Source organism: Pan paniscus, chromosome 5 (genome assembly GCF_029289425.2).
Source record: "Pan paniscus chromosome 5, NHGRI_mPanPan1-v2.0_pri, whole genome shotgun sequence".
Classification (NCBI taxonomy): domain Eukaryota; kingdom Metazoa; phylum Chordata; class Mammalia; order Primates; family Hominidae; genus Pan; species Pan paniscus.
Window position 1 is genome coordinate 76,735,624 of NC_073254.2, and position 12,649 is coordinate 76,748,272.

A 12,649-nucleotide genomic window follows, 5' to 3' on the forward strand; every position below is an offset into this window, starting at 1 on the left:
TATTCACTATAAATTGGAACACACATGAGAGGCTACAATTGTTTTGCCAGTCTTCTCTTTCACAGTCCCAAACATGCTGTGTAAATTCTTCTATTAATAACAATGCTAACTACTATTACCTGAAAAGTTTTTCTCTCTTCTTAATTTTTAAAAACTGATCTGTTTAAGCCTCTATTTGGAGGACAAAAACACCATAGTGACAACGTACATAAAGATTGTTGAGCTACACAGTTCCCCAAAGATAAAAAGTGATCCTACCACCCTTGTTGTGGATTTTTAATTCATTTAAACAACTCCTTATTTTTCACATACTATGTCTCTGGCAAGAAATGGCAGAACCAGGGCTAGTCCCTGAGTTTTTTTTGACCCTTGTGGGTTTGTTTGCAGAGTAGAATATGATTTCTGTTTCTGGTTTTGCAATTTTAAGATTGCCTAAGGTTTTAAATATTGATACTTGATGTAGTGAAGATACTTAGATGAACACATTTCATCTGTTCAAGTAGAAGTGGATTTTTACACTCAGTAACATTATTCCTAAAATGAATACATGCTAAAAATTAATATGCTCTTAGGAATAGCTATAAACTATGTTCACTTTATTTTATAGTTAAATGTTGATTATTAACCAGTCCATATGTTTTGAGTGCCCAGTACGTGACAGTAACTATCTTTGAAGAGTTTACGTTTAAATGAGCAATAATTTACATAAGACATTGAAGAGGACAGCATGTTTATGGATAGTTGAATGAAACAAATACCTAGATCATGACATGGACATGCTGGAGAGGTTAAAGGCAAAATAAATCTTTTTCATAGTACAATGATCTGGCTTGCATCAGTTAAATTTAATATTTAGAGAAGATCATGGTGGATAAGCTTTTTGATGTGCTGCTGGATTCCATTTGCCAGTATTTTATAGAGGATTTTTGCATCGATGTTCATCAGGGATATTGGTCTAAAATTCTCTTTTTTTTGTTGTGTCTTTGCCAGGCTTTGGTATCAGGATGATGCTGGCCTCATAAAATGAGTTAGGGAGGATTCCCTCTTTTTCTACTGACTGGAATAGTTTCAGAAGGAATGGTACCAGTTCCTCCTTGTACCTCTGGTAAAATTCGGCTGTGAATCTGTCTGGTCCTGGACTTTTTTTGGGATGCAAGACTGGTTCAACATAAGCAAATCAATAAACATAACCCAGCATGTAAACAGAACCAACGACAAAAACCACATGATTATCTCAATAGTTGCAGAAAAGGCCTGTGACAAAATTCAACAACACTTTACGCTAAAAACTCTCAATAAATTAGGTATTGATGGGATATATCTCAAAATAATAAGACCTATCTATGACAAAACCACAGCCAATATCATAGTGAATGGGCAAAAACTGGAAGTATTCCCTTTGAAAACTGGCGCAAGACAGGGATGCCCTCTCTCACCACTCCTATTCAACATAGTGTTGGAAGTTCTGGCCAGGGCAATCAGGAAGGAGAAGGAAATAAAGGGTATTCAATTAGGAAAAAAGGGAGTCAAATTGTCCCTGTTTGCAGATGACATGATTGTATAGCTAGAAAACCCCATTGTCTCAGCCCAAAATCTCCTTAAGCTAATAAGCAACTTCAGCAAAGTCTCAAGATACAAAATCAATGTGCAAAAATCACAAGCATTCTTATACACCAATAACAGACAAACAGAGAGCCAAATCATGAGTGAACTCCCATTCACAACTGCTTCAAAGAGAATAAAATACCTAGGAATCCAACTTACAAGGGATGTGAAGGACCTCTTCAAGGAGAACTACAAACCACTGCTCAAGGAAATAAAAGAGGATACAAACAAATGGAAGAACATTCCATGCTCATGGGTAGGAAGAATCAATATCGTGAAAATGGCCATACTGTCCAAGGTAATTTACAGATTCAATGCCATCCCCATCAAGCTACCAATGACTTTCTTCACGGAATTGAAAAAAACTACTTTAAAGTTCATATGGAACCAAAAAAGAGCCCGCATTGCCAAGTCAATCCTAAGCCAAAAGAACAAAGCTGGATGCATCATGCTACCTGACTTCAAACTATACTACAATGCTACAGTAACCAAAACAGCATGGTACTGGTACCAAAACAGAGATGTAGACCAATGGAACAGAACAGAGCCCTCAGAAATAATGCCACATATCGACAACTATCTGATCTTTGACAAACCTGACAAAAACAAGAAATGGGGAAAGGATTTCCTATTTAATAAATGGTGCTGGGAAAACTGGCTAGCCATATGTAGAAAGCTGAAACTGGATCCCTTCCTTACACCTTATACAAAAATTAATTCGAGATGGATTAAAGACTTAAATGTTAGACCTAAAACCATAAAAACCCTAGAAGAAAACCTAGGCAATACCATTCAGGACATAGGCACGGGCAAGGACTTCATGTCTAAAACACCAAAATCAATGGCAACAAAAGCCAAAATTGACAAATGGGATCTCATTAAACTAAAGAGCTTCTGCACAGCAAAAGAAACTACCATCAGAGTGAACAGGCAACCTACAGAATGGGAGAAAATTTTCACAACCTACTCACCTGACAAAGGGTTAATATCCAGAATCTACAATGAACTCAAACAAATTTAGAAGAAAAAAACAACCCCATGAACAAGTGGGCAAAGGATATGAACAGACACTTCTCAAAAGAAGACATTTATGCAGCCAAAAGACACATGAAAAAATGCTCATCATCACTGGCCATCAAGGAAATGCAAATCAAAACCACAATGAGATACCATCTCACACCAGTTAGAATGGCAATCATTAAAAAGTCAGGAAACAACAGGTGCTGGAGAGGATATGGAGAAATAGGAACACTTTTACACTGTTGGTGCGACTGTAAACTAGTTCAACCATTGTGGAAGTCAGTGTGGCGATTCCTCAGGGATCTAGAACTAGAAATACCATTTGACCCAGCCATCCCATTACTGGGTATATACCCAAAGGGTTATCAATTATGCTGCTATAAAGACACATGCACACGTATGTTTATTGCGACACTATTCACAATAGCAAAGACTTGGAACCAACCCAAATGTCCAACAATGATAGACTGGATTAAGAAAATGTGGCCCATATACACCATGGAATACTATGCAGCCATGGAAAATGATGAGTTCATGTCCTTTGTAGGGACATGGATGAAGCTGGAAACCATCATTCTCAGCAAACTATGGCAAAGACAAAAAAACCAAACACTGTATGTTCTCACTCATAGGTGGGAATTGAACAATGGAAACACATGGACACAGCAAGGGGAACATCACACACTGGGGCCTGTTGTGGGGTGAGGGGAGAGGGGAGGGATAGCATTAGGAGATATACCTAATGTAAATGATGAGTTAATGGGTGCAGCACACCAACATGGCATATGTAAACATATGTAACAAACCTGCACGTTGTGCACATGTATCCTAAAACTTAAAGTATAATAATAAAAAAAAAACATTTACAGAAGACTTCCTATTGTTACACCATTAGTAAATTTTCCCTTTTTACATATTTCACAATCTAGTCGGAGAAATGGACACAAGGACCACAATGTAATTAGTGGAATACTGACAATCAGAACTAAAGGTTAAAAGATGTTTAGATACATAAGATGACCAAAAGATACAGTAGATAGGAAGGGCGGGGGATGCTTGGAAACACTGCATTTTGTCTATTCATTGTATATTTTTTGAATTTTTTATGTCAATCCACATCTTTAATATGGTGAAAGAAAGAGTCAAGATATATAAATGAAAGACCAGCCACACGGTCTTACAATACTCCCAAAGTTCATAATATAATCATATTAGATTTGTTAAATATTTCTGAGTTTTATGCTAATATTTATCAAGTTCCAGAAATCTCTGAATACATGGCGATTCACCTTTTGTTTATAATTATTTCTCATTTGAAATCTGATCAAACTTCCTAAGGATAAGTTTGGTTCTTAAAATACAAGCTCTTTAACTAGCACTAACAGTGATGACACCTGTAGAATGAAACCTTTTCTCAAAATGTTCTCATTTAAATGCACTGCTTAAATTCTGTTGTAAATGACATTCGTTTCTGCAACAAACATTACCTGCTATATTCACGGTATATGAATGGTTTGAGACGCAGCTGGTTAACTAATCAATTTAACTCATCCTTACAACTTATTTCTTAAGAGTACTTACATATTCTTCATAAGCTTCATGGGCTGGAGGAGGAGGTACCCTGTATCCTGGCACTGTTGGTGCCCCCCGGGCTCGAGGGGTAGGGACACCTCTTGCTACAGGTGGCACTGGAAGCGCTCCACGGGTTACAGTGCTTCCCCGAGGGGTGAGAACACCTCGTCCAGGTGGTGGGGGAGGAGGAATGGCACCCCCACGGCCCCTAAGAGAAACAAGTCATGTATAGATGAGAAACAGGTGATGAGAGAAAAGGGCCTATCACAGAAAAAGTTTTCATCTCACAGCCTCCATACAATGAAATAAATACAAATTTCTCTCTCTCTGTGTGTGTGTGTGTGTGTATGTGTTTAATAGAAATTATATAAGATATAAAGTGTGTTGATATCTATAGAAGACAATAATTGTAAACACTGACTATGATTAGTTCTTATAAAAACCATGTAAAATACTTTGTTATTGTCTTTTATATAACTAAAAACCCAAAGGCAGAAAAAAAAAACCCAAACAAAAACCCACTCTGAATATAACCCCATTAAATTCCAAATTCTCGAAGAAGACACAAATCAGAGCATCGTCTGATATATGACTCACTGGACCATCTCTGAAACTGAGCGGTTTCAGATGTCTGCATCTCCTCTATGCTGGGGATTACAGATAGTAATGGACAATGCTGTCATTTACCAAAAAAAAAAAAAAGGTGGCTGCACTTAAATAAAATGTGGAAATCTAACCATAGTGATATAATTCTGTTTATTATAGCTGCTTAAGTTTGAGATCACTTGAAATCACAACTCTTTGTCCCTGATTTATCATCATGCCTATAACCCCCTGAACTGGTGCAGTCCCTGACAGAATATATTTTCTTACGGTAACTATGGTGTTAGAGGAATACTTTAGTATCCGTAATAAAAATAATAGACTGAATACTCTGTATTGCAGTTCTTGATACAAAATTAACTTGCACTAAAAGTGTAAGATCAAATGGTTGTGGCCAATTTTTATGGCATTTTGAAGCCTTTAGAATGGTTGAGTGTTTGTCTGAAGTCTTTGGGCAAAAGAACAGTTATTTCACTTTTTATTTTGTCTGAAAGGTTGGCCTCTAGATAGCACTGCTTTCAGTGGGAATACTGAAGCTTTGGGAAAAAAATGATGATCATTGAGATGTCAACAATCACAGTATTTGGCTGTAGGCACATATGGGGACATAGGTTATGCTGTCTGCTATGAATAGCAGTCAGATGGCTCTTTCTTGCTTAAAATAAAAGTGAGCATTTATAAGTGAAGGGTACGAATACTGGTAAAGCCTTTAAAATTTTTAAATAGATTATAGAGCTGATGAATAGAGAAATGATCAGAGAACTTATTGTGAGTCTAATGTATAAAGAATACTCTCCTAGATTGGGAGAAGGTGAAACATAAAGACCCAGAGGCCCAGTGCTGGCTGCAAGTACAACATGGCTGAGAATACAGTATTCTGTATTACCATGATAATATACAATGGGATGTAAAAACCAATTTTGCCTTCACTGCTCCTCCAAGCACATTTCTGTTTCCTCATAAGCAAGATGAGCATATGTCCAGGTTTTATAACTGTTGTCCTAGCTTCCTGTTCAGTTTAGCATTTTAACACTCTCAAAAATATCCATGTGTGGGCAATAAATTATATGGTCACCCTACTCTATTCACGAGCCTTCGCTATACCCTTGAATAGTCATGGGTAAGTATTATAACTACCTAGGCTTAAGATAGATATTTTTTTCTAATGAGTAAAATGCAGATTTCTAAATTTATAGTACTTCCTTCTGCTCTAATATTATATGATGCTCATATCAAATCTAATTTTCCATTTTCTTCCTTCATCAACTGACTACCAGACACAGCCCTAGCAAACCTGTCTCCTGAACCTGACTCATTACCTCTTATCCACTATGTTCTTTCCCTGGAATATTAACCTCATTGTTCTCTCCTCCAATTTAATTCAAATCACTTTTTTTAGGATACTGCCTCTGGCTAAAACCACACCACAGTATCCTGTCGTTTATTTGTCTGACTTGCTGAAAGAATATTTTCTGTTTAATTCTTTACTTCCTCTACATTCCTGAACTGAATGTTATCAGTCTAGTTCTTGCTTTCACCCTCTGTTGAAAATGCTCTTGGCTGAGATCACCAGTAGCCTACTGATTTCCAAATCCACTAGATTTCTTTACAGTCTCCATGCCACAGCACCTTTCTACTATTTTTAAGATTGTGGACTATTATTTGGAAAATGTTTCTTTGGACTTTTATGACTCTGCTTTTCTCTACTTTTCCTCATTCCTCCTTATTCGTTATCCTCCTTCCCTGGCTTCTATTCCTGGACCCACTTTGGAATCTGGATGTCTCCAGTTTCTATCCTCGATCTCATGGTTGCACCCTGCAATCCCTACCTCCGATGATGGCTATAATCTGTTTTCTTCCTAACATAATGCCATATCTTGGCTTGTGTTCCTTATATCAGAAGTTTCTTAACTTGTCTGCATGTTAAAGTTACTTGAGGATCTTTTGAAAATTCCAAATTCCAGGCCATACCCTAGGCCAATTAAACCACAATCTCTGGAGACAGGGAGCTCCCAGTGATTCCAAAATACAGGCCAATTTGGGAACCACTGCCTTAAATGAATACTCCAATTTAAGCATCTTGACAAGCTTGTCACGTGGGCAGTTCTAAGCTATTTTAAAAATACATTGAGATATTAAGGCATGGAGAGAACAAGTCACCTGCCCAAGGTCACACCAGCAATCCACAGAGCTCAGATTATTTACAAGAATAATTATATTCTTCATTTAATTTGATCCTTCACCTACTCTTAGTTAATGATATCATCAATTTCTCACCAGGCTAGACACCAAAAATTTATCTTTCTCTTGGGGAACTCTTCTTCTCCAACATTTAATTGGCATTAATTCATATAAATGTTAATCTTTAATCTGGCCCTATCCCTGTCTATTCCAAATGCTGCTCATTTTTATCTGCCTTGGATGATGGAATTGTTTTCTCATTGGCTCCCCTGCCATAAGACGGTTTCTCTGTCTCTGTCTCTCTCTCTCTCTCTCTCTCTCAATCACTGTAACTCTTCTGCATCAACCACGGTGATAATTGAGTAGTCTTTCGCATAAACAAATATGACTACTCTCCTCTTTAACAAACTCTATTAGTTCTATGTATTCGTTCTCAACGTGGTAAACAAAAGCCTTCAAAATTTACCCCTGATGTTTCGTTTTTCAGTGACTGCACTCACTGCAACATATAGTGGTGATGTGTGTTAGAGATGTCATATATTTTCATTCATCAATTATGCAAAATAAATTATTATTACAATATATAGATGTAATGCTTTGTTCTCTGGTATACATTATTATTGGAAAATTAGAGTTATCATAGATAGGATTACTGAAATGTAAATTGTTTTAATTAAATACATTTTCAACAAATTATAGAGCTTAAAATATTCTAGACATCATCTTTTTGAATATAAGTGTAATTAAATAACTTCATAAAGTAATAATTTCATAACAACTCAAATTAGCAATTGTTAACTCATGTTATGCAAAGTTCTCTTATTAATAAGATTTTCTATTTTGTAAAGCTATTTTCTTTATTTTGTGGGCATTTGGTATGACCAATCTTTAATTTTCAAGCAATAACAAATATATAGTATCGAGCACTTACTAAATATCCAATACAGTTGTAAATGTCTTTACATGTAATACATTTAATGTTTTATTGTAAGTCTCTAAGTGATTATTGTATTAATTAAATTGTAACATATAATTACATAACATATCCAAGGTCAACATTTTAACTTATTGTTTATCTCATTCATTATAAGATACACAATTATTTTATCTTAACACTATGAGAGAAAACACTGAGTTAAATTATGACTATGCCATGTATGTCAAGAAGACAATCACTTTGAGATGTCAAAATGTGAGAAACGTGAATCCTTAAATTGATGAAATATAATAACATCTAGTAAGTGGGAGAACTAGGATTTAGAACCCAGGCATTCTCTTTCTAGAGCTTTTCTGCTTATTCATTCTACTATACTTTCATGCACAAAAGGGTTCAATCGATAAGAATTTACTTATTAAAAAATGCACAAGGTCAACACATATACCAACTATCATACTTACTTAATACTTTTAAGGGAGGTATTTAGGAGCAACAGGGAGGTGAAAAAATTGAGATGAAATGGAATTATGTGAAACAATATCTAACTCTTTTCTTGATTGAAAATTATTGGGTAATTAATGAATGCAGACACTTGATATGCATGAAATCAATATTTGTAGAGGGAATGATCAATTAGTTGTGACAAACCAAACTAACATAAAATGTTCATAAATCCCTTTTTACTTTCAGTTATTATTTTCTTTTATAACATTGATTTGTAAGGGAGAAAACATAACTTCTTACTAGATGTCCAAAAACAAAAGAAAACAAAACAAGAGCAAAGACCTTAAACATTCTTTCCCAAATTAAGGTTAGCATTCTAGTAATAAGAGTATTTCTACAATGTAATAATGTTCCTACTTACATATTCCATACTTTATATTGTATCAGAGATATTTCTCTTGAAATTTAAAAGGAAAAGAATATCTCTTATTCATTTTAAATTGTAGATACAGTTCAACATATTGTTTGAAACAGAAGACAACAAAATTCTGTTTCATTTCCTTTTGTTAATGCTAGCACCACTAATGATATCAGTACAGCATTGGAAGTGAAATTTAATTTGTAATGCTAATTTTCTTTTCTTTTTATGTATATAGTATCAGATCTGTATGTTATATGGGATTAAATAGTGAAATCTTTCAATCAAATTTTTCTTCTAAGAAGATATATTAAAATCCAGGCCATAAAGCACTATCCTGTTTTCAATTATTTAAATGGATTAAAATCTTAGAATAAGGTTTCTCTGAAATTAAAATCTTATATGGTCCACTCAAAAATGCCAGATGCAAAATTCTACTAACGGATATCCATAACAAAGCAAAATCTATTACTATGATGATTTCATAAAATCAAATGCAGATAAATTCATTGTTTTAATGCCCCCCCCCCGCATTTTAAGGCATACAAAATAGAAAAGTGTGTGCCCTCTCTAGGCATCCTAAATGTATACTTACGTTCAACCACATAAAGCTGTAAAATTGGCATTTGTTGAACTACAAAAGGTGCAATTTCATATGATTCAACTTATGATTAAATCCATTAAAGATGACTAGCAATGATGTCTTTTTTACCTCATCAAGATGAGATTAGAAATGTACACGGTTTTATAAAACATCCCATAAAAAAGTACAGTATTGTATTATGTCACATTAATTCTTAGCATAAACAAATGATCTTGAACAGCATTAGAGAGCTTATTTTTGATTTTTTAAAGATAAAATATAAATAAGCTCTAGAACACATTCAGAAGTTTTGCTTTTAGTGAAATAGAATTTCCAGAATGACCCCATTTTACCTCTAGTAAATAATATTCCTTGATATTTTATTTGAGAATTTATCTTTCTTAACTTTTTTTTCTGACCAGCGAGAAACATTTTGAGATATTTTTGATTTAAGTGTTACAAACAGTGGCTATGTTGATAGTGGTGGTTGAAAGTATTTGAGGTATAATTTAAGTAAACAAACTGAATCTGAAAAGTATCTTAGCATATCTTAAGATAATTTTATGTAATATATGAAATAATATTTAGATCTCTGTCTTTAGAGATTTAAAAGCCAATTATAACAAGATGAAGAGAATTATTAAATCACATAGTTGTTCTCTGAAGGCTATGAGTATTTTTTATATTAACTCTTTTCAAACCAATGCCTTCTATTAAAAGCTTGAACAATTCAGAATCCTGCAAAACAAATTCTAATACAAAAAGATAGCAATTTCTTTGCAAAGTAAGCAAAATCAAATAAAATCCTCTCTGATAACCAAGAAGAGCTATAAATACCCTCTGAACTTTAAATATCCTTACCATCAGCCATGCGAGAAGTGTTCTGGCTTTCTGGGCTGATGGCATATATGTTATCTGTATCTATCTCTGTATCTCTATCTATCTATTTCCTTATCTGGGAAGACTATATCAATTCAAGAACCATTTAAAGCACAGAAAAAGTTTATAGTTTTCTCTTCATACAAGGGTATCTTGGTTTGAAGAGGTGAATAGTTGTATCATGTGTGTGTTCTAATCCTGAGGATAGAACAGTAAAGTAGAAAATCTCTGGTTTGCTGCCTTATTTTCTAGGGGTAGTTGTTAAAAGTATAAAATGTGAATTCTGGAGTCAGACTGTCTACGTGACCCCAGGTAAATTTCATACACCTTTCTCTACTTCAATTTCTCTAGCATCTGCAGATGCTATTTATCTCCTAGTATGGAGGATTTGGTGACTTAACATGTGTAAAGCTCTTCTGTGCCTGATAAGCTTTCATCATTATTGTTTTTGCTGTGGTGGTAGTGATTGTGGCTGATGTTGTTGTTTACTGCTAGTGATAATCATGACATAAAGCAGAACAAAAAAGGCCTGCCATCATCCTTAATTTATTTAAAGTAAGAATGAGTGTACCTTGAAGGAGCTGTGGGAGCTATTCTGATCCCTCTGCCTCTAATACCTCTGCCACGACCAGAGTCCTCTGAGCCATTTAAGTAAGATAATTCACGTAGTTGTTCCTGACGAATTTCATCATTGTAGTCCTGGAGAAAAAACATGATGTGATGAGTTAAAAATGGGACATGCCGTTCTCAGAGTTGGAAAAAACAAAAAAGAAACAAAACAAAACGCAATAGGAAATAATTTTTTTCATTTGTTTCCTGGAACCTTATATGCAAAAATATAAAATGATATTAAAAAGTGTATATACTTTAAGTTCCTATTTTTATATAGAGAAATTGAAATTGCTTCTTTTATCAAGAAAGTACTCAGCAGGACATCACATTAGATTTGCTGAGATATCACATGATGTGTTAGCTGGAAAAGGGAAGATAGCAACATAAAACGAGAACTTGGAATGTGCTAAAGTTATGATTGTTAATATGACGATTACTACAAAATAACTTCATTTGAATGAATGTGTGTAGAATATGAATGACTACATGATACTCAAATAGCTTCTGATGCATAAACAAAAAAGGGCAATCCCAAGGGCTCAGAGTAGATACTGAGCATGTATTACAACCGTAAAGAAGTATGATAGTATGTCCCTGCTTCAGACAACAAGCAGCTGCAGAATCCAACTAAACAGCTTGATGTGAAATATTTATTTATTTATTTATTTTCATTATTTATTTATTTACTTTTTTGAGACAGTCTCTGTCGCCCACGCTGGAGTACAGTGGCATGATCTTGGCTCACTGCTGCCTCCGCCTCCCGGGTTAAAGCAATTCTCCTGTCTCAGCCTCCGGAGTAGCTGGAATTACAGGCACACCACCATGCCCGGCTAATTTTTGCATTTTTGGTAGAGACAGGGTTTCGCCATGTTGGCTGGTCTCGAACTCCTGGTCTCAAGTGATCCACCCACCTGGGCCTCCCAAAGTGCTGGGATTACAGGCATGAGCCATCGTGTCTGGCCGCAGTGTGAAATATTTAAACACAACAAATTTTCTATGAGTTCCAGTATTAGGCTAAGGGAAAGTGAGAGCCAGAGAAAAAGGTAAATTTCACAATAACAACCAGAGATTCAGTCAAAGTCAAAGGGCCTTTTCCTTTATCAGGGTGGAAATACGCCAGCCAATTCAAGAGGACCCAAGAGTGGAGCTGAATCATTAAAGGTAAATGCTACCTTCAAAAAACAAGTGCCAGTATCACCTGTTTCCCTTTTTACTAATCAACACACACACACACACACACACACACTCACACTCACACACCCCTGGTTGAATAGTACAAAATTGAGTAACTGGTTATTTGTGCCAAATGGCCAATCTGATCAATTATTATTCTGGAAACATAGTTTAAGTGAAATCAATCTAGTGGCTCTTCTAGTGGTGAAGAGAGGGGTCCAGGAGTTAACACTATATTTGTAGAGGCTTGGCTAACAGATATGATGTTTGAGGCCTAGCAGTGAGAATAAAAATTAAGATTATCATCTGCAACAAACGATGTCAATGTAGCTCTGCATATGTGTGGTATTGATGAAGACTGTGTAGGGTCACCCACACACCTCTGTCTAGAAAATGGCAGGGAAGCATTCAGCCTACAAGGATTTCTTTGGCACAGCTTTACCTCATGCTCTAGAAACTGCCTAGATTACAAGCAAAAAGCCCTAAAGCATTTCACTTAATTTTATTTTTAGCATGTTGCTTTCATGTTTATATTCTTCAGCACCTGATTATAGTGATAATAGTCTCAACACAGTTAGCTGACAAAAGAGACATAGAGTAGAAAATTATAGTTTCTAAGAAG

At 35.3% G+C, this 12,649-nt stretch overlaps 1 protein-coding gene across 13 annotated transcripts in view; it reads right to left on the minus strand.

The window, feature by feature from the left end:
• The window catches only part of KHDRBS2 (KH RNA binding domain containing, signal transduction associated 2), a 795,325-nt gene that overhangs the window by 399,941 nt on the left and 382,735 nt on the right, over positions 1 to 12,649 (minus strand). For all 13 annotated transcript variants that reach the window (XM_055113704.2, XM_034962289.3, XM_055113705.2 and 10 more), the window contains exons 5-6: positions 10,814 to 10,941; positions 4,207 to 4,405 (exon numbers count right to left, since the gene is read on the minus strand). In XM_055113704.2, coding sequence (XP_054969679.1) covers positions 4,207 to 4,405; positions 10,814 to 10,941 — 327 coding nt within the window. The remainder of the gene's footprint in view (positions 1 to 4,206; positions 4,406 to 10,813; positions 10,942 to 12,649) is intronic.